The sequence below is a fragment of the Podarcis pityusensis genome (genome assembly GCF_964106645.2).
Source record: "Podarcis pityusensis genome assembly, chromosome: 6".
NCBI classification, from domain to species: Eukaryota; Metazoa; Chordata; class Lepidosauria; order Squamata; family Lacertidae; genus Podarcis; species Podarcis pityusensis.
This window is the reverse complement of record NC_138030.1, coordinates 15,173,612-15,200,739: the sequence shown is the minus strand read 5'-3', so window position 1 is coordinate 15,200,739 and position 27,128 is coordinate 15,173,612. Positions and strand designations below refer to the sequence as shown.

At 41.5% G+C, this 27,128-nt stretch overlaps 2 protein-coding genes across 6 annotated transcripts in view; one reads left to right on the top strand and one right to left on the bottom strand.

Annotated features, from left to right (window-relative positions):
- The window catches only part of RTF2 (replication termination factor 2), a 61,489-nt gene that overhangs the window by 23,401 nt on the left and 10,960 nt on the right, over positions 1 to 27,128 (top strand). The gene's annotated exons all lie outside the window — the stretch shown is intronic.
- On the bottom strand, positions 1,182 to 25,854 carry LOC308479902 (beta-1,3-galactosyl-O-glycosyl-glycoprotein beta-1,6-N-acetylglucosaminyltransferase 7-like). 5 transcript variants are annotated; one of them, XM_081010904.1, is made up of 6 exons: positions 25,565 to 25,854; positions 11,423 to 11,586; positions 10,866 to 10,999; positions 8,631 to 9,669; positions 7,094 to 7,189; positions 1,182 to 6,074 (listed from the first exon to the last, which is right to left on the bottom strand). In XM_081010904.1, exons 4-6 carry the CDS (start codon positions 9,607 to 9,609, stop codon positions 5,845 to 5,847), a joined length of 1,305 nt encoding a protein of 434 aa, XP_080867030.1. In that variant the 5' UTR covers positions 9,610 to 9,669; positions 10,866 to 10,999; positions 11,423 to 11,586; positions 25,565 to 25,854; the 3' UTR covers positions 1,182 to 5,844. The 5 variants fall into 5 exon arrangements, with proteins under 5 accessions (XP_080867030.1, XP_080867029.1, XP_080867028.1 ...); XM_081010903.1 differs by lacking the exon at positions 25,565 to 25,854 and adding an exon at positions 16,565 to 16,938; XM_081010902.1 differs by lacking the exon at positions 25,565 to 25,854 and having other exon boundaries at positions 11,423 to 12,108.

Here is a 27,128-nt window from a genome sequence, read left to right as displayed (position 1 = left end):
TTTGTTATAAATGGAATTAATTTGTTGGCTGTCATGCATCATGCTGTTTCCTTTCACATAATCATATTGCTGTAACAGGCAGCTAGGATAATTAAGTGAACATTACAACCCTAGTAAACAGCAATGGATATGATAAGTTGCTTGCATTCTGTATAGTAGTCCATCTTGAATCGATAAGGTGCATACAGTAAAGCTGATCACACGTTTATGACATCAACTATTTTAAATCTCATTAAAGATTTGTTCTTTTAAAAAAATATTCACAACACTAGCAGTGCTATCCAATAAATGCCTACTTGGAAGTAATTAAGTTTAATGTTTTGTTCAAGTATATTCTCTTCTTACAGAGCATTTGGCCCAAGCTAAATGTAGTCTGTTCTGATTTTTTAAATCAGTTCTTAAATCAAACTTTTGTGAATGGGAGGTTTTGATTCATACACTTGCATGCCACTGGGATCCACATTTGTTTCTCTTGATTTAGATAACAATTTACAGAATTTTTGAATTTTAACAAGAGGGCCATAATAGCCATGGGTCACATGATCTCCTTGGAAGCCGTTGTGAGTGCTGCTGTTTCTTGTGGCTGGGATGAGAATCTTTGCTTTCATGTTATGTTTCTTTAGCTGTCTCAGTTGCCTTCATGAAGGCAATATGCTCAAAAGGCTCAGTAATTGGAAGGTGAAGGTGTTTATTCCTTGCTGCATTTCTTATTTTATTCTGTAACTGGGTTTCACAGTCCCTATAGCACCAACAAAAAGTGGCAAAAGGTAATTGGTAATTGCTCACCACATTCTTGCTAATGGTGCTGAATATCATATGTATGTACAGTACAATATCTGGTTCACTGATGTGCATCTTAGTTGCACTGGGTTTCTGGTGCTTGGTTCCTTTGGAAGGGATGTCTCCATACATGGGTTTCCACCATTAAAAAGCTCTTGGTAGGGGGATCCTTCATAGCACTCTGTTGCCTTCTTCCACATAAGTTAGTGGCTCCCACTGATAAAGTTTGGGGGCTACCGTTGGGGAAAACATAAAGGTGAAATGGGCTCCCTTTCTCCTGACATTGGACAGGTCCCACTCAATTTTCCACCTATGCCTGTAACCTCTCTCCACTCACTACTTGGTTATTTCACTCACTACTTCTCAGTTGCAGCTCCTTTGTTCTTTCCTACAGAAGAGGCATTCATTTTTATAAGGGGGTGGAATCATGAAAAGCTGGGATCCTACCCCAGATTACCATTAAATGGCCTCGGTCCAGTATACCTGAAGGAGCGTCTCCACCCCCATCGTTCTGCCTGGACACTGAGGTCCAGCGCCGAGGGCCTTCTGGCGGTTCCCTCACTGTGAGAAGCCAAGTTACAGGGAACCAGGCAGAGGGCCTTCTCGGTAGTGGCACCCGCCCTGTGGAATGCCCTCCCACCAGATGTCAAGAGGAGAACAACTACCAGACTTTTAGAAGGCATCTGAAGGCAGCCCTGTTTAGGGAAGCTTTTAATGTTTAACAGACCACTATATTTGGAAGCCACCCAGATTGGCTGGGGAAACCCAGCCAGATGGGCGGGGTATAAATATTATTATTATTATTATTATTATTATTATTATTATTACACATCCAGTCACTAAATCCAAAAAATAAATACAGCCCATCACACTGATGGACACTTTGCTAGTGTCCTAACTAGTGTTTCAGTGGCTTTCCTTTGATTTTTCTCTGTTCTTGACCTTGATTCTAAAACTTAGCATTGTGGAGCTGTTCGACAGTGGAACAGACTCCCACAAGAGGTGTTGGACTCTCCTTCCTTGGAGCTTTTTAAGCAGGTTGGGTGGTCATCTGTCATGTTGAGATTCCTGCATTGCAGGGGGTTGGGCTAGATGACTCATGGGGTCCCTTTCAACTCTACAGTTCTATGATCTATCATCCAGTGCTGGCTCCCACAAGAAAGCCAGCATTATGGTCCCTTGCTTGAACACCCTTTTGAAAAGAGAAACATAACTGAAGCATTACGGTGGTTTGTTTAAAAAGCTAATTTCAAATTACTGATGTGCGTGAGAAAAATCCCCACCTGTAGTCACAGCTTTCTGCCAGTTTCTATCGTTTAAATCTAGTCAAAATATCAATTCCACCCCCCACCTTGAAGTAAGTGTGGTATGTCAGTGATTCTCTACAAGATATGAAGCATATAAGATTCATATCCTGATGTGTGTGTGGGTTTTTTAATGTTATCTTTAAAAAAAATAATACTTGAGAGAGCAAGGGACATGGGGGTTAGTTTCCCAAATAAATAGCGGAGCAGATGACTGGTCCTGAGGTTAAAAGTTATTTAAAATAAACTCCACTGCCAAAGAAAATTCTCGTGGTTGTGGGAAAATGTTTAATGGCTTGTTCTGATGACTTTCTGCTTAAGCTGCAGGTCAAAGCAGAGAAGGCCTGGCTACTTTTTCACTGTGGTGGTGGGACCTTCATTTGGCTGCCTCACAGTAGACTTGGTGTAACCCCCACTAGCTGGCTGGTAACAGTGAGACCTTTTTGAAGCCGTGAAAGAAACCCAGTAGAACAGTATGTTGCTACGGTCTGCTTTTCTGTGGCTTAGATTCTCTACCTATAAAAGAGGAACAAGCCTCGCTATTGTATACATAGCTGAAGGCATTCATAACTCCTAAAGCCTTCCGTGTTCAACTGGAAAGGAGCATTTGTCAAAGCGCAAAATGATGGCATGCTTCTAAGAAACCTCGGAATTCACTGTAATGGGATTTCTCGGTCTCTGGTTTCCTTGTGGAGGTAGAACATAAGACACTTTCCCTTTTATGCTATTTTGGCTGCTGAATATATATGTTCTGTTGTAACTAACAGCTAATCTAGGCCGTTGACCTGGATCCCTATGGTGAATGTAGCAGTTGTTTCTGGGATGGTGAGGGGAAAGGGAGCATGTCTGAGAAAAATGTTGTGTGCTGCTGCCACCTTACCAAACAACCTTATCAGCTTGTTGAGCAGAGGTAGGAATTGGGCTCTGTTGGCTTTGCTCTGTAGCTTTCAGGGAACAAGGGTTTTCACTGCAAACTAGGACTAGCAGTGGTGTCCTGCAAACAAAAAGCTCTATTCCCAAAGTCAGTGTTTTATGATTGTGTAGAGATGTTGGGTGAGGCGCATCCTTCCTGTGGCTGCTTTTTATTTTTCTAGATCCTGTTTATGAACTCTCTGTTAAGTGGCTGAAAGCAAAATGTTTGTCTGGCATATATTCCTTTTTGCCCATCATTACGGCAGTGATCAAGTGCAGCGTTAGTAGAAATTATCTGGCTTCTGAGTCACATCCAGATTCCTTTCTCTCATCCTATACCATGTATATAAAACAGCTTTGCAGTTCAGCTTTCAGCAGTTCCCAATAAATATAATTTGCATCTTCAGCTTTCAAGTCTGAATTAGGGCTGAGGTGGATAGGAAGGTAGATCTAAAAGGGACAAGTGTTTGCTTCCATTGACACAAGACTTGGTTCATACCTAAAATGAAGCCTGTCTCTGTGAAAGCAGGCCTCATCATAGGATTTTTTTTTCACTTATAAGCAAGTTTTTGTGAAACACTTATAGCTATAATGGGGTTAAAATGTTTGAGTAATTTTTTTCTGAGCCTTCTTTGTTAAATAATGTCTTTTTAGGCTCATTTCCAAACTTTTCATCTTCGGCTTAAAATATAAGGACAACAAAACTAGCAGTCAGCTAGCTTCAGCGGAATGAGATGGTAGAATAGACTTGCAACACTTGAGATTGCAGGTGACAGAGGGTTTAACAATTTTTGAACACAGGCCTATATCCAGCACAGAGTTAAGCATGCTTAAACAGTGGGCCGAAGGGGGAACAGCCGGGTGGTGGTAGTTAGAAATACATTGTTACAGATTTAGAATTAGTGAAGGTTAGAAATTAGTAAAGTGGTAGAATGTAGATAATATTTGGAGTATTGAAGGGAAGATGCCGGGCCAGCGGGAAAAAATATAGGCTGAGCTTCCTTTCCAGGCCAGGGCCTCACCTTGGATATTTATTTATTTTTATCTGTTAAATTTATACACCGCCTCCATTAAAAAATCTCAGGGCAGTTCACAGAATAGAGGCCATGAGCATGACAAAAGGTGATGATGGCTCATCACAGAGAAATCCAGAGGTTCCCAAGGTTACGCTGAGCAAGGGTGTGGGTTACAGGGAAAATGGCACCTTTTAAAACTAGGCTTGGCAAACAGGCAGAAGGGGAGGAATTGCTTGGCAAGAGGTGTTCGGGGAACAAGGAGGAGGAAGTAGGGAGAACTCAATGTGGGTGCTTTGGCAGGCTGGCACAGAGGCATAGAGATGTCTTGGAATCAGATGCGGCACTGCTGTGGGGAGGAGTTCCTTCTTGAGATGTATTGCTCTGACCTCTCTCCAAAGTAGAGCCAGGTGTAAATATGCGTTGATAAACCATATTTATTAAAGACATGACAGACTCTGCTGTGTGTTGATTCCCAGCGGAAACATGACCCTGGGTAAGCAGCCAGAACCCCCTAGAATCTCGCTGCTGCTCGGCAGATTCTGGGGATGGCACACAACCTTTGCAACAATATATTGTGACTTGATGAGATTCGTTCATAGCTGGTAAGGCTTTACTCAGTGGCTTGTGAGCAGTCAGTTATGGAGCACATGCACCACCTGCATTGCTAGAGCATTTTATTATATAAAATTTAGAGAGGTAAAACGTTAAAGTGTGGAAATAAACTGTTTTTCAGTGCTTCAAAAATAATCTCCCTTTTTCTTACAAGTGAAACAATAGGTCACTTTTCACATACTTCACAGTAAAAAAAAAATTGTTTTGTGACCTTTGGGCCTTGTATCTGACCTTTGGGCCTTCTGTTGACCATCCCTGTTCTAACATGTTCATCTTAAATTAAAACAACAACAACAAGCATTCAGATACAAATCTCTGTCCTGAAAACCACAAGCACACACGCAAACAAAAACAGATCCATGCATTTAGTACAGGGGTGTTTTTTTACCTGACATTAGAAAACTTGCAGCCATCACACAGTTATAATTAAATTTGGTTTCAAAATCTTAGGCAATAATTAATTTAATAGTTTATAAAATTACCTTCTCCCTGTAAGCCTTCTTGTAAACTTTCAAAACATATATAATGTCTGGCATTCAATTGAAATAATTGAATGTCTTTGTTCAGTGCCATCTGTTCCTTCACTGCCGCTTTCTTTTCAGTAAACGGGCTTAATTCTTCCTTCCGTCTGAATCAAGGCATATGGTGCACTGAATTTCAGCTTTTACCACAGATTCTTCACTTAGTTGCAGGATGGTGGTAGACTGTATATACACTGGTTGCTTCTCTAGTTAATGTGCAACTTGATTTTTTGAGGAGTGGGGGCAAATTCAGGGCAGTCCTAATCCCTTGAGCAGCACTGCTGGATGGGGTGCAAATTTGTCAGGGAGAGCCTCTGCTGCTGTGGAAGTCCCTGCTGTGTGCCTTCCAGAAGCTACCGCTGCTGGTGGTGCTTGTATTGAAATACTGCTGAACATTTAAAATTTTTGTTCCTTGATTTTAATCAAAGGAATATTTAATTGAACACAGTGTTGATTAACATTGCTGCCCTATTTCGGTATGGTGATAGTAGTCTGGAGAAATCAGTATTGGTAAAGTCACTGGATTCAGAACACATTGTCTCTTCTTTCTGTTAAAAGATGTTTTCCGTTTTTACGCCCTCAGAGATAGAACATGCTACTGTATTGCACAGATTCCATAACTGATATGTGCTTTGGAATGTATACTTTTTCCTCTTTTTTTTCTTTTGTTCTTCTTTGTCCTCCAAATATTTGCAATGGTTATTTCAGTTGTTCTGCTTCACGTTGAAATGTATGTTCTTGCAAATACCAGTGTGCTTCCAGTGGGACTTCAGCCTGCTGGAGTACCTTACGCCTATAATGCCTCTCCATGCATTCCATCACAAGTGGATAGGTTGCCGGCTCAAATTTGTTGGCGAACAAGTAGGGAGATTCATGGATCCACTTTAAGTCCCCAAGACCATACACACAAATGTCTCTGACATAATGGCCTGCAAAAGTGAAATAGCAAATTGACAACCCCAGATTGCATGCAACACAGAAAGGGAAATATGTGGTGGACATTTTACATTAGAGGTGGGGAAAGGCAGTTCTGTTGTTTAAGCAAGGTCCCACTAAACCAGGCATAGGCAAACTCGGCCCTCCAGATGTTTTGGGACTACAATTCCCATCATCCCTGACCACTGGTCCTGTTAGCTATGGATGATGGGAGTTGTAGTGCCAAAACATCTGGAGGGCCGAGTTTGCCTTATGCCTGCACTAAACCCTAGGATTCCTTTTTTTTTTTTTTACCACATTTGCTTTTGATCCTGCACAAATACTATCTCTCTGAACATGATCAAGAAAGGATGGGACTTCTTAGACGTGCAGTATCCATCATAAATGCATCCAGATCTGTTTCAAAATTAATGCAGATCTTTAAGGAATAAATGAACCCTTTTTCTTATTCACAAACCATGTGTTTCTTAGGTGCAAGCTAAATAAGTTTGGTACTGTATTAAGGTTAGTTTGTCAGATTAGGAATGGGACACAGGTTAAAATCCCCACCCAGCCATGAAGCTCACTTGAGGTGAGTTGTCATGATAAACTGAGGGGGTGATGATCGTGTATGCTACCCTGAGCGCCATCACTGAAAGCTGGGGGATATAAATAAACACATTGCTGTAAAATTGCTACTGGATTCTCAGCCCATTATATCTGTTCCTACATATGTCAGTGCATGTTGCTTTTTAAAAAATGCTTTGTGAATGAATATTGAGGTACGTATTGGAAACCAATTACAGGAAAGGAGTTACAGTTATCCAGTAGAAGCAACTCATCCCTTCATCGGCTGTAGGTTTATCAGCTCTGTTGCTGTACAGCCTCCATTTCCTCAGTGGGGAGTCTGCTGCTCGACTTGAGTCTGCTGCTCAACTTGCAGGTTTCCAAATGCATGGAAGTTGTGCTTTCTTTGTGTTTGGCAGATGGCTGTCCCAGGGGATGTGTGCTGTGTGCAGTTTATTATATTTACCTTTGCAACCATTGTGGCTTTTCCCTTCTTGATCTCTCCACTTGATAGCACGTATGTTTCCTTCCCACTGTGCATCTGGTGTTGCACCTGGAGCATCTAACAACCAAATTGAAAGCAACATTAGCTGTTATTTTGTTTGAATTCATAGGCCACCTCTCAGTATTGTTACTCCCAAGGGGTGGCTAGCAATCCCGAGCTTTTCTGGACTGGGGGTTCCTCTTCTATTTGCAGTTCCAATATTTCCTCATCCCATGAGATACACTAAATATTCAGCAATCATAGCTCTCTTTAGAAAAGCACTGCGTTTTGTTCTGAAAGGTGGTGGTAGTGCAGGAGTCCTTCATCGCTATGTCAAAATTCAGTGATGCAAGTCCCAACATCTGGAGAGGCCTCTGAAAAATTCTGCCCAATATGAACTTGCATGGTTCAGGGGTGCCAATTATTCTCCATTAGAGCACCACATGTTCCAGAAAGAGGTGATCGTGCCTGATGTAGGGAAACTGCTTCAGCATAGGACTGTGGCATAACACCCTTTATAATTCCCCATTGCTTGCAAGGAGCAGCCTGCCAGGAGCTCTCTAAGGAAAAGAAGGAAAGAGAGCTTAGAAGGCTGTAGATACTACTAGAATGAATTCTACTGACTCTGCTATTCCTGGCAGGCAGATAGGAGATGCTGTTGAGAGAGCTTGCATGAGTGAGACCTTTAATTCCAGTCTCCAGTCTCATGCTCATACTTCTAAATCTACGACTGCGGACCCTCATATGGGACAATTCCACCAACCTAGAAAGGGGGTGTCCCACTTAACCAAGGTTTGGGCCTCCCCATTTAGCCTGTGAGCAGTTTTGTCAAAGGCCATGCCCATACGTTCTACACCCGTTGGCAACTAGATTGACAGAGGGTTTATGGGCACCACCAGTCAGCTGACACCCAGTACTTGCATAGTGCTGGGTGTGGTGCTTTGCAAGCCTCTGCCTTTGGAGACAGAATTTATTTCAAACCACATGGGCAAAAAATTGGTTGCCTGCCACCATTGTGCTGAAACTTGGCCTATCATCTGGATCTAGTTCCTCCTTATTCCTGTTATAAACATTGCCTAGAACACCTAGTATCGTAACAGTTTGTGGAATTGGTAGACCCTATATCAATACCGAGTGGTTTTACGGTGTTGTTTTTCTGTTTAAAGGTAGAAGAGGCCTGATTTCTATTTTTAAAATATACATTCAGATAGGTCCTAAGGACTGGAAAAAAATCTGCTTTTCCTGCCTATAGTTTTTTATAAAAACAAAAAACACAAGAACAACAACCAATGGGTTGTGTGGAGTCAGGAAAAGCCCCTTAAAAATCAGGATTTTTTTTTTCATTTCGTACCTGGCAAGTTGACATCACATTTCAGTGTTGAAAACTCTTGGTTTAATATTTGCTCAATACTGAAAGGGTCAAATGATGGGGAAATAGCTTAGGGAAGCTGAACTCACTGGCTCCTGGACTTGAATATTCAAGACTTGGAAACAGTGTTCAGTATAAATAGCTGCTTACCTGGTAGGCGGTTGAGGGTGACCCAGTAGTGCTCATCCGGACTATAGGTATCCCTTGACCATTCAAGCAAATCTCTTGCACGTGTATCAGTCAGTATAAACTCTACAAATTCTCTTGTGAGTACATAGTAGGCACCCCCAAAATAAATAGTCAAATTATGGGGAGGTTCACTTTTCACATTCTTCGTTGGATACACATAAGATTTTTCTGAATGCACATATTCTTTGTAACTCACATGTGTCCGGTATTTCATATGAGGCGGTTGAACAATTCCTGGGGTCATATTTTTACCATTCCATTTGCTTTTGATGTACTGCATAAGTTCCTTATTAGTTTTGATGGGATAATCCTGGCCACAAAGATTAATAACATAATTCCATTGATTTTTTGAATGAATCAAGTCCTTCATACAGTTGATATCGGCTTGTAATCTGGAAAATCCTGCATAGACAACATTCTCTGTCCTCGAAGCGATAAAAATATTTTCAAAGCAGTTAACCAGGGTTTGCACAGCCGACTTGTAATCCTTTGATGATTTTTTGTCAATGTGTATACAGTAAACATTCTGAGGCACATAAATGGCTCTGAGTAATTTTATAAACATGTCCAGCTCCTTGTGAATGGTGATGATGTACGCGAAGGAGAAGTTGCCTTCTTCTTCTGACAGAGGACTTGTAATGAAGTGAAGTCTCTTCTGAAGCGTTGAGCAGTTGCAAGGCGTCTGTATGCAGGTAGACATTTCTTGCCTGCGGATAACCTGCTGGCACAAGTGGCCAATTTGAGGAGCAGCATCTTTCCCATCAAAGAGGGCTGAGCAAAGCTCATCGGGGTAATCGCCACACTCTGCTAATTCTGGGAGGAATTTTTGCTCATCGCCTTCCTTGGGGATTGTATTCCTTATGTAGACGAAAGCACAGATGATAATGCAACCCACGATGCATATAAAAAAGCCTGATTTTGCTGTCTCAAGTAGGTTCATCTTTTGCACTCCAGTTGTTTTGTTCTTACCATTGTTCAGTGAAACAGCGTTCAGTTGTACCTGTGAGGGGGAGAAAGGAAAATTAGTGTTTTGTTACCTTCACCCTGATGACGTGTTCATTCTGTTAGAGGCAACCAGGATTGAACTTGTGGTGAAAATTTTGTTTCCTGAAAGACAGGCTTAATTGTGGCTTAAGCTTCTGCAGTTGGCTGTCGGTTTTTGTTGAAGCAATTTTCAGTTTTTGTTCCTGGTAAAACCAGACATGATGGTGGCAGGTGTGGTTTTTACCAAATCCATTCTATTGATATCAGCTCAGCAATTCTGCAGTTTCTTTAGGCTGAATATACCTTGTTCCTGGAAGGGTGGAGACAGGGTTTAAGTCTGAGAAAAAATGCAATGTCTAATCTTTTAAAACCAGGATCCAAAGAGCTATTTAGTTGCATCTAGCTCTTTTAATTTGTTAATTATTATTTTTTTGTATCCACACCCCCTCCCCGCCTGCCCTTTGTGCAATTGCTTTTGCAACTTCCCTGGGTTTACTGTTCAGTATTTTGAGGGGTGGGAGCATAGTTGCTGGCTTGAGAGACACAATGCAAAGTCCTGTTGCTTATGTGGGTCTAGATGAACAATTGTCTGGATCCTGGCAGTGATTTATAATTTTTTTTAGCATGCATGCTATCCTATATATCAGGCATGTCCAACCCTTTGATCGCAGGGGTGTTCCTGGTCAATCGCGGGACTAATTAACCCCCCCCAAAAAAGCTCAACAACTTTGGTTAGTACCCCAAAAAAGCTCGAAAACCCTTGGCAATAACAATGGGTATATTACTGCCAGGTTTTTTTATACTGGGAGTAGATCACAGTCTCTTGAAAGTTGGACGTGCCTGATATGTATGATTCACTATCCCTTTACTTAAATGGGTTTTTCTCCAAGAAGAGTAGGGATCTTCTATTCTAGTAATACAACCAATACATTACCACTTTTACAGCAATTTGTCACTGCAGAAAAGGCCACACTGTTGCCACTGTTGTAACAAAGTTTAAATTAAAACACTTTTATTATTTACATTTTATTAGCACTAAGCGTGCTTTTGAATGCAGTTTATAAAATGAAAATTAGTGTGTTTAACACACTTCAATGTTCTCCTAGGTAAAACATTCTAACTGTAGCAACATTGTTTTGCCTTGCTGTACTATGTAAGTTTGATGCTTCCAGACCTATTTTAGCAAAATTGTTTACTATTTCACATGTTTACCTTTCTGAATGTGGTCTTACACAAACTTGACTTCGTTGTCACATCCTATGCCTCTCAGCACAGTGGTATGTTTTCTTGCAGCTCAGAAGTCAAGTCTCTGTCCTTGAACTCTTAGATGCTGGATATATGCAGTACTAGAGGGGAAAAAATATTTAGCAGAAGGAGCAATCTGTTGAAATGCTTTGTGACCCTAAATAGGCGGTCAGGCAGTATGGATTTCACCATGTTTTTCCAGGTTTGAAAACTTTATTCAGTAGAAATAATGCCAATATTTGGAATCAAAAATATCATGTGGTTGCTATTTTGTTCAGCACTAATGATAATTTGAATTCCTCCTATCTGATCAACAGCCAGCACAGCAAAATCTTTAGATTATATTTTTTTATTTAGCTGGTGTTGTGGTTTTTTTGTAATATCTAAGCTTTAGTTTTAATCAGTTACACTTATTCAACCTGCATACATATTCTGACTGCAAGCTTTCAAGGGACAACATGCAAAACAAAAACGAAACACATTCTGAAGGCACTCGCAGAAGAAATTCAGCTCATTTCCCTTACCCGTCTATCCTGGTCTTCAAGTCAGAAGAGTGTCCTTTCCCCCGATTCATTGTGCTGATGAAATCCTTTCTGTGTAGTGCTAGATGGAAGATGCATCCATTTTGCTGCTTACTCCTGTCTCTGCCTTAGTCACACTGCTCTTCTGCGGTGCTGCCTGTGCGGGCCTAAGAAAAACATCAGGAATAGTAGTCCCAGCAGAATAGCGTTTGCTTGGAGGCTCAGAGGGGATTGGCTTACTGTGTAAACATACACATGGAAGCAGTCCGGCGTATTCTTAATGCAAGCCTCATGCGTCCACTGAATCTGCAAAGGTTCAGTTCTCGCATCAGGTTTTGGATGATGTGAGGAAGGAGGGGGAAGAAGGGGGAGGAGGAGGAGGGAGTCTTTGAAAGGTGGGCGCAAAGTTTTCTCAGCAAAACAGAATCACGCTTGCTCTGAGGTTGCAGTCTGCTGCCAAGTGACTAACAGAGCCAAGAATAGATTAGCATAATGGACATTATGTACCCTGTTGTGAGGGTTACGAGTGTGTTTAAGGGGTGTTACAGTAGGGAAGCTCTGGCTGTGTCACAAAGCCAGAAAGGCTGTGCTACGGTGGATGAGCGATTTTTTTAAAAAGGGAGTTGAAAATTGCTCTGGATTAGGCAGACCTACGGCTGATGTTGTAACAACACTGCCACCGGAAAGTGCGTGAGCAGAGCATTGGGGGTCAGCAAGTCCCTACAGTTCACTAAAGGCTTTAAAAGCCTCTGCACATGTAAACATCACTAGAAAGAAATTTGCATCCTTAAGATCCACCCTGCCTACCGAGACAGACTGAAGCCACTTGCATTTGGAACTGACATTTCCCTGCTATAAGAGGCTAGGTAGGAGGAGAGCCAGCAGCGGCTGTATTCAAGGTCAGGCTGTGGCAGGACACACAAAATGTGACTCCAGACACGTTTGACAGGAAGTGTCACCAGGACATCACGCTACAGCATTTCACAGATGGAAATAGGGATGCTAAACGCAGTATAAGGAGTCTCTCTAGGAGTATATTGCATTTTAAAACGGGGTTTCAGAGGTTTTAGGGGGGTATCGTATTGTTCTTCCCTGCTTGCCATGCCACTGTTTCGAACACAAAGTATTACTGCCCGAGCAACAGCATCAAAAACAGATTGCTGAAGACTCTTCTCCACCTGCCGGTGTCTCTGTTCTGCAGATATTTCAAAGTAAAGGTTTTGTTCTTTTGAGTAGACATGCTAGGAAAGCAACATTGTCCTAATAATATGTCATCAGCAATTCAGAATGAAGCAAAAGAGGAAACGGCCCTAGCAGCACTGATGCTTTAGTGTGAGTACGTTTGGGCTGACGTGCATTTGCACTAGAATTTTTTTCTGAGGCTGCATGTTGTGACAGTTTTCTGAGGCTGCCATGGTTTGACATTGTGTATCCTGCCATAGTTTTCCTGGCCCTCCTCATAAGCTCCTCCTTCTTTTTATGTTCCTCTTTGAGTGGCTTTTCCTGATTGTCTCACACCCATTATATATCCAGTCGTTGATCATTGCAGGTGAAGGCTTCCTGCAGGTACCATCTTATCAGGTGGTCTCCACACAATATAGGAATCAGGCCTTTAGTATGGTGGTACCAACCCTTTGGGAATTCCCTCCGTTTAAATATTAGGTGCCCTCACTGTTATCTTTTCAGTACCTACAGAAGACTCTCCTCTTTCAACAAGTCTTTTTAGTAGAGACCTTTTCTAGTATTGCAATTGTTTTTAGATATTTTAGTTGTTTTGTCGCTTGTGTGTTTGCCACCCTGGACTCTTTAGGGAGGATATAAAGGCAATTAATAATGTCATTTAGTTTTTCTTTACAAGTGATTTCAGTGCATCTTAAAGTGCACCAAATTTATTACAACGTAGCTTTCATGGACCACCACAGACAGAAGTCCATGCAAGCTAATGTCATAATAAATGTGTTAGGCTTATAAAAGTGCTATTCAGACTAGACCCTCTGAAATCATTGCACAAATACTCTGAGTATAACTTAGTTGCATAAATCTTTATGTATACAAAGGAAGCTCTTGTTTTTGCTGTAATGCTCTTAACACAGTTAACACAGAATTTTAAACCGTCTAATTGATAAAGAGGATGATTCCTGTGCTGGATCCAAAGAGGAGGGGCAACAGAAACAGGATGGTTCTGGATAGTTATTTAAATTAAAGGTATCCCTGAAATCATACGCACCCCTTGAAAAATAGAGACAACATTTCACCAACAATAGATGTAAGGTGGTGGAGGGATTATCTATCAGATTTCACCTAGAGCAGGCACGTCCAACTTCCAAGAGACTGTGATCTACTCCCACTATAAAAAAAACTGGCAGTGATCTACCCATCAAAGTTGTTGAGCTATTTGGGGGGAGGATGAGCCAAAGTTGCTGAGCTTTTCTTTGGGGGGGGGGCATCGGGGTCCCAAGAACGTCCAGGATTGACCAGAGACACCCCGTGATTTACCGGTAGATTGTGATCGACCTGTTGGACGCCCCTGACCCAGAGTTTTGCAATATCCACCATCTTTACTCTGTTTTTCAATCTCTGATTATCATGCTGTAGAAACTTCACTACTATCAAAGAGTATTTTCCTTTTTTTTTTACAACATTTGAGTATACAATTGAAGCATATTTTGAGACTTCCGTTTCCTTATTAGCTATTTAGAGGGATTCGTGGGCCGAATCTCATAGGATAAGAGAACAACGCCTGTGTTCAATTTGTACTGCAAAGGCACAACAGAGCTGCTGACGGAATTGAAGCAGATAGAGGTACTTGGAAGTAAACCTTTACAGACCCTGAGTAAAGTACAGCCACTCCTTTCTTACTAACTGCTGCAAGCTTGAGAAAAGTTATTTTGTAATGGTGATGCGTGTATTAATGTTTAATGAGGAGGGGGCCAAAGCTCAGTGGTCAAGTCTGTGCACTGTATGCCGTCAGTCACTGGTTCATTGATCAGTGCCTTCACTTCAGGGTTTCAGGTAACTACTTCAACTGTTTTTGAAGAGCTACTGTCATTCAAAGTAAACACTACTGTGCTAGATGGAAGCTGTTGTGAGACTCATACAATCTGTAGCTCTGTCAATGATAGATCTTCACCATATCCAGATTTCCTTTTCTGCTTCTTAAAGTATGCATTATGAGTCTCGGGATTAGTTCTCACATTGCGTTTTCCCTAAATACATTGTGTGAAATTTCATGTGTAGATTGTCACTTGCCTTTTGTTGCCTATAGTTCACAGCATGTACACAGTGGCTCAGTTCAGACATAATGCCAAACCATGGTTTGGTGCATAGTCTCTCACACAGGCTCCCCTTTCAATAGTTTTTTTTTTAAACAAAACAAAACAAAACAAAACCATCTTTGGCCAGTGTTATGTCAAATTATGATAGTACCTCACCTCCAAGTCAGTTTGCAATAAATAAAATAAAATAAAATTTTAAGTTTGCGTTTGCAAATCATAGTTTGGGAGCACTTAATGTGGTTCAAATGTTCTAGTATGTAGAAAATTTTACTGGAATACTTGTAAACTTTTAAAGATAGCAGCATGCACTTACTTGTGTTGTTTGCATTTAAGAAAAAAGTAAAGGTATTGAAAACTGTTGACACAAAATTAGGAACCCAAAGAATTGTGGTTGATGCGCAGACTCACATACTTGCTAGAAATAATCACTTGAAAAGCATTAATTACAACTTGGAAACTGCCACAGTTCCTCCTATTTTATTTGCAGTTAGGTACCTATTCATTGTTACTAGTGAACATACAAAACTGATTATTTGTCCACAGAAAAATAAAACACGAATTTCCCCCCAGGAAATTTTCCACCCCATATCACATGCCCACAGATGTGGTCCTAAGTTGCCAAACCATAGTTCATCATTTCATCTAAGCCCATGTTAGGTGCATTGAGAAACCATGGCTTGTGGCAAGTTCCCAGCATCCGTGTACACAATAAAAGGCATGTGCTGAAGATTTCATACTGTTTGCTCCATGTGAAGTGGCACTAACACTGCGCCATGATTCTGGAATAGCTCAGGGTGAGCAACTTTTTAATGTCCAGTGCTCAAAAATCCTGGCTTTGCATATTTTGTAGAACACATAGCATAGCCATAGCTTCATGAATAAGATAAACTGCCTTGCCCACAAAACATAAATCATAAAGCTTGGATAGACCAGAAGGGCATCGGGTCTAGCTGTCTGTCCCAAGACAGTATCTTCCACACATCAGTTTCCTCCACAAATTAAACCACATGCTTGAGAGAGCCGCACACCACAGAGGAAGACTTGCTGCCAGATTCAGGCTGGAGTTTGTTGGGTGGGGGGAGTTAAAAGCAACAGTAATGTGGTGGTCTGAATGACCTAACCCTGGGGCATATCGTTTGATTGCTCCTTCCTGCAGTGTAAGCAAAACAGACCACCACCTTCTCCTTCTCTAAAAGATGTTGAAGAATAGGAGCCGTGGGTGAGCTCTCGGAATTCAACAGAACCTGAACACACTTAACCAGTACAAGTGATGGCCACTTTTATTGTCCCTTTCTTTCATTTTTCAGATGAAATCTTTTCTCTTTTTAAAATCAGGAACTGCAGTGAAATATTACTGCCAACTAGAAACCAACAGCTGTAACGCTATATATGTAACACTAGATAGTTAGTCTGTTTTGCCTTGTTCAACATGTTTATTCGCAAACAAGGATTAACTCTTTAAAATTGTGTTCCAAAAATGCTAATCTCAGGAGTTAGAGGAGGTGACTGACATGGGATTGTTTATGGTAGGGGTGGAAATTGGCTGACTCCCAAGGATTTCGATTTTTAAGTGAACCAAAAGAGCCCGTTCTCCAGTTTTAGCTGTTTGGTTTTAGCTCAATACCTACTAAGAAAGAGATTGGCACATTTATTCAAGAAAATGCTTTGGCAGAAAATAAATGGGTAATAGACAGGTGTGAATCTCCACCCCCCCCCAGTAAAATTCTATATATGTCTACTCAGAAGTAAGTCCTGTTAAGTTCAAGAGTAAGCAAATATTGGATTGCACTGTAAGTGACCCTGATTTTGAAGCAGGTTGTAATTTATTTTTTTAAAAAAACACCATAAAGTTTAGAAATAATAAACTCACCCTCTGCTGGAAAAGGCAGACTGGAGCCAAATTTGAGAAATGAGAGAGAAAATTCTCAGGATCCATTGCCCTTCAGGCAGATTCAGACTTCCCTTTCTCATGCGGTCCTTCCCTTTCTCATGTGAAGAGCTTCCATCACATGAAAGTAGTTAATAATTAACATGAAATGTTTGTATTTTAGGATTAGTTTTCCTTAACCACTTAAGTCCCGTGTTTTTGGATTCAGCAGCAATAATGTTCTGGATGACATAATTAAAAATAGCTTGTGTTTTTCTGGATTTTGTTGTTGTTGTTGTTCAGACAGCCTTTTAAGGCAGTGAAACCAGTCTTTTTAAATGAGATCTGTAGATAAAGCATTGCTGCTGATTATAAATAGTCTTGGTATGGCTTTAACCTCTAGGCTGCTAGCAGAGTACAGTGAACAATGTGAAAAAAATATTTTGCTTTTCTTTTTCTTTTTTTAACTCTCCGGTTGCTGAAACTTTCCACTTGATGACAGCCATGTGAGAGGAGTGTAAGGATTTTTTGCCTACCAGGGAGGAGTGAAGAAATAATGAATCAGGCTGCGGAATCTGGCTTTGTGCCTTCCTCCCAATCTAAATAATTTCGCTTCTTTCGTCATCTTAATGTGTGAAGGCTTTTGTGTTTCATTTAAGTGGTTGGTTTGGAAGTTTAAATAATGAATTGAGAGCTGCGGGACGCATGGAGTGGGGAAAAAGAAATTTTAAATAGTCTCTGTGCAGAATTCTGTAGCTTTGTTCTAATTCTCAGTTTTAACTAAAGCTGTTCTAGTAATAATAATAATAATAGTAATAAAAATAATAATATGGGTAGACATTTGGATGCAATCGGGAGGAGCCATTCACATACGGAAATGGGTTTCTATGTGCATATTCCTAGCTGCCTAGAAAAGCTCATATGCAATTAGGTGGGAGAGGGGTGCCCATTCTCCCCAGTTCAGCTGTTAGGGCCATGCACTGAGCCCTGTTCTAAAATCAGAAATTGTTCCTATAAACTGTCTGGGGGGCAGCAAGGTTTCAATTTAATCCCCTACCATTCCTGCTTCATTAAACACTTCATCATTGTGCTTTTTTTGAAGAGTGATTCATTCACACAGTGAGATTGAGCCTTTCAGGAATACTCAGTTATTTTAGAGAAGTGCTATTGTGCATGTGTAACACTGAAATTTTGTTTAATTTTTTTTTTTAAAAGGAGACTGCAGAATTATTTCCACAAAAGCTAAAGACAACTAACATTCTAAAATAGTTATTTATCAATGCTTTCATGAATTCCAAAGATATAAAGTATGGTTTAGGCTCTTGCCTACGGAAGCTTTTGCTACAATAAACCAGTTAAATCACCATCAACCATCACCAGCCATTTTAGTGCATAATCTAGCCTTCACCAACCTGTTGCCCTCCAGATGTTTTAGACTATAACTTCCATCAGCCCCAAGCAGCACACGAGACTGATGGGAGTTGTAGGCCAAAGCGTCTGGAGGTCAGCAGGCTGGCAAAATGCCGGTGTGACAATTACATAGCTGGCAGAGCAGCATCCAGCAAAGATTTTCACGACAATTCCACCCATAGTGACAGACTATCTACGGAACAGAGCTATGCCTCCCTCCCCTTTAAAAACAAATATGGCTGCTTGTAGAGCCATAGGAGTTCCAGGAAGTGCCGTCAAAGAAGGTGGCGATGTTTTGGGTGGTGACGACCGGGGACTGTTTGCAGTAGAGTTTTGTTTTTGTTTTTTTTAAAATGAAGCTTAAATGGCCATATAAGTACAATAAAAGGTGTACGTTCCTGATGGTGCACAAAAAAGTTCTCTGTTGTGGGCTTAGCCCAAGCAGACATGCTGTATGTCAAAATGCTTGAGGCAATAAAACAGGAAACTGCCACTTTCTGCCCAGCTTTTCCTAAGCCCTATCAACCTTTTAAGTGCAGTGTGTGTGTTTTAAAAAAATCCTGCTCTTAATATGTGATCTTATTCACATATAAGTATTTGCTTTCTTTTGTCTCCTTGCTGTACATCCCTGTTATGCCCACCTGTAAACACTTCAGAAAAATATTTGGGTTGTATCCAAAGTAGTGCTATGTGAATGCTCCATCAGTGGAAGGCTTTCTTGCTTGCGCAGTGCTTTCCTCCTCCCTCTGTGCACGCCTTAAATCTGTTCTAGAGTTTTCCCCAACCCTCTGGAGTAGATTTGGGGAGGGCACAGGAAATGGGGAGGGAGGAGGATGTTTTGTTTTGTGAGTGTAAATCCTTGTCCTAATGGAACAAATGAATTGGATACCATCTCCTGAGTCTTAAGATACATTGCTTTTGATGAGTACTGGAATTTGTGATGAGACGTTATCCATTTTCCTTCCCCACTAATTTTAAAGATATTTTTTTCATCATAACTGGAACTGGACAGTTCTACGTTCTAAATGTGTTCTGTCTTTGAAGAGTTGCTGGCCTGCATAGATTGTATTCTGTATTTATGGCCCTGCTACACAAGACATTAACTTTTAGGGCAGCACAATTAAAAAGAGATTTGAGCCATAACTGCAACAGTTGGTTGGTTGGCTGGCTGGCTGACTGCAAGTCATTATGGGTTGCCCTGGGCAACATAAAACAGCCAACAGATTTAATAAATAATAAAAGAATATAGCAACATCATCTGCAGAACTGAATTAGATAACATTGTGCCTTTTGTCTCTCAAAAAGCAGGAAAATACCCTAGCTGTAACAAAGCTGCAATAGCAAATATCTGAGTCTGCTAGTGGGCCTCCCTCTGTGGTAAGGGGGCTTGTGGGGCAGCCTTCTTTCAACTTGTGGAATGAGCTTCCCTCTGAGATGCACCTTGCACCATCTTTGCATGTTTTATGAACAATTGGTCAAGGAAACACTTCTTACCTAGGTCTTGGGTTGAGCGGGCACTTTCCTTTCTGCGTTGTTCTGTGCTTCTGCTTTTTGTTTTCGGTTAGCTTTCTGGTTTTTGTTTTAGTGGTTATATTTTTATCACTCATCCTGGAGCCATTTGGTGAATGGCGGACTGTAAGTACATACAGTATGGCACGTTTTCTGCCACATAGGAAGTTGCATTATTTAAGGCCAGTCAATTTCCCGTCTAGCACAGCATGGTCTGTCTATCTATCCTGACATCCTCAGGATGTGGTGATAGCCACCAATTTAGATGGCTTTAAAAGGGATCTGGACAAATTCATGGAAGATCATTCTATCACAGCCTGATACTGAGGATTCCAGAAACAGGTGATGACCTAACCTTCCTGAAATTGGCTGTAATGCAGCCAGTGGTTGTTGACCTTACAGGGTGAACCGCTGACCTTCTAGAGACTAGCTAGAAACTGTTGTCTTATACAGCTATTCCCGTTGGTATCAACTGGGCCCCCATGAGCCTTCCTGCTCCATTAAGCTCCAGAGCTGCTCTGTACTGCTACTCTTCTTCACAGGAGAGTGGAAACTGATTGCTTCTGTGAGTAGGGAAGATGGGTGAGAGCACTAGGAAGTGATGGTGTCTGCTGCATCTTCCCCAAGGTTAGATGGAACCTACCCCCATCCCCTGCAAAAGAACCTCACCTTTTAGCACATGAAATATCACACACACACACACACACACACACACAAAAACAACAACCAATGACAACCCCACTTCTTTCAACTCCCTCAGACTGGGCAGACCAGTTTCATCCCTTCCCACTTTACAGGCAGATATGTTACAGTGGCTTTACACACAGGGCAGCCCAGCTATTCACCAAGGACAAGCCCATTCCAAAGAATAGAAGGAGGACAGCCTTTCTACATTGCATAATAGAACAACAGCCGCATTTATATGGTTGATTAACCTTCTTATTCCAGAATATAGGGATTATATTATTTCTTACAGGATAAGTAGGAGAGGTACTAAAATGTTGTCTGAGTGAGTTTGTTTTCCTCTTCCTCTCCCTTTTTTTCCTTTTGTTTTATGTCTTCTTAGGTTTTAGATTTTGAGTGGGGGCAGGGGCTATGCTATTTTTATTGGTTTGTAAGCCACTCTGAGAGCTTTTCTGGCTAAAGACTGGGGTATAGATGTTTTGAAGAAGTAAATAATTTAGGTTCATGTTCTGTGAGTCTGCTACTCACAGTGTGTCAGCCTCTTTATTTATAAATGAAAACAAAAATTAGAAAAACACAGTAACTCTCCAGTCCTCTTTCTTCCAAAGAAAACTTTCCCTGTGAAAGTTGCCCTGAACTCCCTTCAACTCCAGGAAGGAGAAACAGCACAACTACACAAAAACCATGAATTGTTGAAAAGCCTCTTGTTTCCTGAACATTCTTTTGCAACATCCTTGTTTATGTTGGCATAACAATGGTTTTCGCTGCCTATTCCAAGGATTAGTCTTCAACAGTGGAGTAAATAACCTATAGACTTTATTGCTCTTAAAAATAATTCTTTAAAGCCTTCTTTATAGTTATGGTTACATTACTCCAACCTGTCCCAGTTAACTACATTAATGCTTGAAAAAAGGCTTAATGTTTAGGAAAAATCTGTTAGGGCATGCACAGTGAGGAGGAGGGAAAATAATCCAGTGCTTCCAATCCAAGCATGAACCACTATTCCTGTATGCAAACTAATGCTAAACCGTGGTTTATGACACTGTGATTTATTAAATCGTTGCTCAGTGTTGCGTGTGTACATGGCCCAGCAGCATAACTGTTTGGTTTGTTTCTTGCCAGCAAACCATGATCTGAATCCATAGTTTGTTGTTGGTTTATGAACCTTGGTTTGTTTTAACTGTGGCTTGGTGTCATGTGTAAACACAATACCCTTCCTTAACCATTGTTTGCTTGACCCCACCCCAGATGCTCTGCAACATATATATGATTGGGCATGGTGCAGAACAAGAATGGATGGTGGTTGTTCAGATGCTTCTCACTCTATTTATTTCACTAAATAAAGGTTAAATAAATATTGTTCCTGTTTCGTGGGTGCTGTTGCCCCGAACCGCCTGCTGGATCCTAAATAACAGAATGAGAAATGTAGTGGGGTTTCCTGTAGGGTAGTACGACAAATACAGAAAGTTCTAACTTTAAATGCTTAAATGCCTGTGGTCTAATTCAAGTCTGGACAGTGTACTGGTACCAGGCCGCATAGAAAATATCCACAATTATATATTGACCTTTCTCTTTACAAACATTAATGATATACTTTTTTAAAAAAATAAAATTGCACTTCTCAGAATTTTCATAAGAGCATCTGGGCTGTCTCTAAAATCAAATTGTGTAGCCGACCTCCACAATAGTGTTCAGGAATGAACGTTCCCCCAAGATCAGGCAGATTATTGTCCTGCAACCCCTTCCTTCTCACAGGCTTTTCCTTACAGCTTCCTTTGTCCCTGTCTTTTGTTACACCAATATTTGAAACCTACATCATTTAAAACATGATTCTCAGGCTTCTGTGTAATTCCAAGAGAACTGAACTGCTTCCCAGGTTCTCTCAGAGAAGCCAAAACAGGATGAAATCACACGTGCAATTTGACTTGACGACTGCAACATTAACGGCATTCTTGTATGTGTAAAACGTCAAAGGAGTTAACATGTGACCTCAAACTACCTCTTTCAGTGGAAGCAGTTGTCTGTTGAGAAATCATGGAATAAGCAGGTGTATGAGTCAGCCCTGAGAGTGACTTAAAACCTGTTGCAATGTATAGTGCAGCAGCCTTGGAGCGCTTTTATTGCCTTTCTCCTGCGGCACTCTGCAGTTTAGTTAGTGTCACACTCAGAAAACTCCTGACAGTACCTATAAGTGGGTCCTGTTTCTGCATAGGGTAGAATGCCAAAAACAGTAGCCAGAAAATCCCAAGAACTGCAGGAGTCCCTTTCAGTGGCCAAGGAGACCAGGGCACCTGGGAGGCGTCTCCTAGGAATAACAGCATCAAGGCAAGAGGAGTCCAACCTGGGCTTGTCTATCACCTAGAATAGGAGCCACGGCAGGGGGCTCACTTCCCCACTTTCAGTCTGAAAGAATGCTCCGATCTAACAACCTGTTGCTGTGAGGCTGAAGAAGCAAGGGGAAGGACCCTCTAGTCTCATCCATCGGCCAAGGGAACAGGTGTCCTCAGCTACTACAGTAGTGCCTCGCAAAACGAAATTAATTCGTTCCGCGAGTTTTGTCGTCTTGCGATTTTTTTCGTCTTGCGAAGCACGGTGTCGGGAAAGTTTTGGGAAAGCTTCAAAAATCACCAAAGTCTTTAAAAACCTCAAAAAAGGCTACCACACCGCGTTCTATGAGTTGCTCCTCGAAGTCAAGTCGCAACTGTATTAACGGTGTTAAGAAAAAGGAAACAAACTTGCAACACCATAGGGAAAATCGTCTTGCGAAGCAGCTCAAAAAACAAAAAACCCTTTCGTCTAGCGAGTTTTTTGTCTTGCGAGGCATTCGTCTTGCGAGGTACCACTGTATTCAGAAAAAAAGAACATTAGCAAGGGAAGATCCAGCTTGGGGCCAACTGGATTTCAGTTCCCACTTATAGCTCTTCTCCTAGAGCCGTGGTTCCCAGTTAGGGGTCTGGGGACTCCTGGGGATCCGCAGAATGCACTCAGGGGGTCTGCGGTCCCATCCCTTGCTTCCCTCCCCCCACCAATTTTTTGTCATTTTTGCATGTTAATACCACAAATTTTATCGTCTGTTTTAGCGCTGTGCGGTTTTTCAATATGTTGGCCAAAATCGGTTTTGAAATCACACAGTGATAACAATTTTGACGTAACTACCATAAAGTAATCAAAATTTTCAAAAGTAGGGGTTCCGTGGCTTGGATTTTGAAAAATAGGGGGTCCTCAGTAATTAGCTAATTGGGAACCACTGCCCTAGACTTAAATAACTGATTTTTCTCCTCCAGCTTTCCTCTCCACTTCCCTTCCCTTGTTTGTATTTGTAAGCTTGGTGACAGTGCCTTATCTCTTTTCCTTTTTTAATTTATGTGTGGTGATTTTTGAGATGAGAACTGCTTGGAAACTGGGATGAAAATATGGTAATCGGTAAAAGTCTCAAAGCTCTTAACTTAATCTGGGGGAGAGGCTGAAATTCAGGAACTAAAACTCATAGATTGGGGCAGTGGGGCAGAGTTGGGGAAATGGTGTGGGAAATTCCCACCCAACGATCTAGCCTTTTCTTGAAACTGCCCATGTGCTTTCAGATTGCATTTCCTGTTGCCAGTTAGATAGATAGAAGCGTATCTTAGAAGCAAATCAGAATCTTACACATTGCAGGTTTCATTCTGTGAAGCACTGTTGTATATTAATAGTCATACATATCTGTATATTCCTGTATTACATACAAGATCCTGAGGTGTATAGGTCCCTAAGGAGGCACCCTCAAGATTCTGTCATCCTTTGACTGTTGACCGTGATGGATGAGAGCATTGTTGCATTGGAGCCCAACAACGTCTGGAAGCACATGGGTACCCCTGCCTTTGGGGTCTTTTTAAGCATGGCATCATTGGGTGGTATTCATTGAAATAGTTACAGTGGTACCTCGGCTTACATACGCTTCAGGTTACAGACTCCACTCACCCAGAAATAGTACCTCGGGTTAAGAACTTTGTTTCAGGATGAGAACAGAAATCGTGCTCCGGCGGCACGGCAACAGCAGGAGGCCCCATTAGCTAAAGTGGTGCTTCAGGTTAAGAACAGTTTCAGGTTAAGAACGGACCTCCGGAACAAATTAAGTACTTAACCCGAGGTACCACTGTACTGGCACACAATTAGTCTTCCTCACTCTCCTCCCCCCATGCATCCCCATAATCACCTCAGATCTGTTCCAGAGGAAGTCCCAGAATAGTTTTAGGAGGGTTGCAAGCAGGGAGAAGCACAGAGAAGTCCCGTTCCACAAGGAGAGACCCATGTGCTAATGGAACGTAAGCCTTAGTGCTACACTGAATACAATACATCATCGTCATCACCACCACCACCACCACCATCACTACTGCTACTACTACTGCTGCTATTATTACTATTATTTCTGGCACTGGTGCCATGAGTATCTTGCTCATTTTACCTTTATGGTGTTCTGCAGTTCTGGGAGCATTATCAAAGACAAGACTTCATCTGTGTTCAGTCATGGATCATACTTTTGATAGTAAGTGATAGAAAAGTAGACATTATGGCACTCTAGAACACTCTGTTCAGAGTCTAATTACATCACACTTTTTAACAGCTCTAGTTGTTATATTTCTTTTACATAGCAAACTCATGCGGTGGACAGGTGCAGGGACCTATCTATTTTTGCCGATGTGTCTGTGCAAGGTGCTGTATAAATCATATTATTAGGCATTGGTCCTAGGTGAGTGATATTGCCGAAGTTTAGCAGCGGCTACAAAATTGCTCCAGATAATTAAATGTATGATAGGATCTCTGTGACTGTTAACAGATCTTTGTATTCTGGCAATGAGTTTACAACACAAGCACAGAATTTCAACCATCTTGGCTCTCAATTTTTTAAAAGGAAATCTTAAAGGAAATCATGACCAAAGCACTCTCTGATGAAGGCTCATAGTGTAAGTGTGGCTGTTGGTCTCACCTTCCAGTGACCATGAGACTTGGGGACCCTCCCCAGTTCCCAGCAATGATTCTGTGCCCCCCGCCTCTGCTGCCAGTGTGTGCCCAGTCTCCTTGCCCTTTCCCCCTCCGTCACATTTCCCTTCTTGACCTGTGCACTCATAACATTTGCAGAACAACTAACACAAAGAAAATACATACACAAGTATACCAAATTGGAACACATTGTTCTGACAGCAGAGTGTGGATTTATTGTGGTGCAGTATACACCCAGACTACTAAAAGAGATACAATCTCATGCTCAACATGTCCCTAGGCTCTATTCGCTCTAAGCAAGTAACACAGGATTTATCTGAAGACCCTGTAACTGCCCTGTACATTGAACATCACCTCCGAAGGGTCAGAAAATGCATTATGACAGCAGAGTAACAGCCGATCAAGTAAAGCAAGTACACTTACCCCGCAAAATGTAGAGTGAAAGCACAGAGACAGGCTTGTTCTGCAACCACACCAAGACCTCACTTAAAATCTAATTTTGAAACTGCTGCCTCTCTGGAAACATGCAAATGATTTAAATGTGCTTTCAGTGCCTTCGAGCTTCAGGAGTGTATTTCAATGGCTTCCTGTTTCGTAATTGCTAGGAAAGCTAGAAAACAACAACCGGAAAACCAAACTATAAAGCTGAATGCACCCACCATTAAAAGATACTTGATCTCCCTCTCTCCTCTCTCCCTCTCTCATTTTTTCATCCGTTGGCATCACCTATCCACGGATGTGTGCTGGCTTCCTGACATTATGAGAAAAGCATTGCTGTTCTTTGTGGGTATGCTTGCAGATGCTATGAGGATTTTGTGTCTAAATGAGATAGTAGATAGCAAGAGACAGGTGCAAATAGCAAAGAAGCCAGCAGCAAACCTGTGCTGTTGACCCCCTTTCAGTTCTGAGAAGGTCAGCAACTTTTGAAATTCCCTTTCCTGGAGGGAAAGCCCAGCGTTTTGTTATTTTATTTTATAATATAATCCAAATCCAGACTTCAGGCTGCTTTCACCTCTCAATGGCATCACCAGTTGTGCATCTCCTATCCACCCAGTTCTCCACTCTTCCCACAGTCTCTTCCATGCTTTCTCCCTACTGGTTTTTGTGCCTGGAACATTTTTCCAATTCTGCCTGTCAACAGTTGTCCCGTATTGTGTATGTTTTATGCTTAACAACAACAACAACAACATCCTCTGTCCCAGTTTGCAGTGTATGGACCAGTATTCGTGTGGTTTTGCCTTACTAATTGTATTCCAAGGTTAGTGAAACTGAGAAAGGGCAACAAAACGGAGAGCTAAAGGCTACAACAAATTGAGATCCTATTAATGATTCAGCAGAACTGGCAGTCGGAGGAAAAAGAGCTCTGGATGCATGTGTTTTGGAAATGTAACTCTTCCCTTAGTCCTGGGACACAGGAGTATGCAAAAGCTTCAATTAGTAGTGATTTAAGTTGCAACCTTCAGGAGGGGGAAAAAACCCCCATTGAACCCAGTTGCACTTTCCTCTCAGGTGATATGCATAAGAGTGTGCTGTTAATTTATATCTCAGTTCATTGAATATGTTGCCATTATTTGTAACTCTCAGTTCATCCTGATGAATCACGCACCTGTGCTTGTCTCAGATGACCTTCTGCTTGCATGCAGGTGATCCCAGGTTTGATCCCTGGCACCTCCAGTTTTTAAGAAAGAAGAAAGGATAGGATAGGATCAAGTACCGGGTACTGGGCAAGACCTCTGCCAGAGACTTTGTAGAACCCCTTCCAGCCAATAGGGCAGCACTGGCTAAAGCCGCTAGCTGGTCATAATTGTCTCGATGACAATAAGGCAGTTTCCATTGTTCCTGCGCCTTTTCCCCATGAAGCTCCAAGCCTAGGAGGCTTGAGCCTTTACCTCCACCTATTCCCACCCTCCAAATATTTAAATTATGTAATAACAAAAGATAGATTCTGCAAAAAAAATAAAAAAATCCCAACCCCTTTTTTGCGAGT

Bases quoted from the DNA above. Each gene is read 5' to 3' on its own strand.
- LOC308479902 (XM_081010904.1), bottom strand. From the start codon at position 9,609: ATGAACCTACTTGAGACAGCAAAATCAGGCTTTTTTATATGCATCGTG. The intron at 7,190-8,630 runs GTAAGCAGCTAT...TTTGGTTGTTAG, and splicing joins CACCCTCAACCGCCTACCAG to ATGCTCCAGGTGCAACACCA. The intron at 6,075-7,093 runs GTAAATATAATA...TCACTTTTGCAG, and splicing joins AAGCCACAATGGTTGCAAAG to GCCATTATGTCAGAGACATT.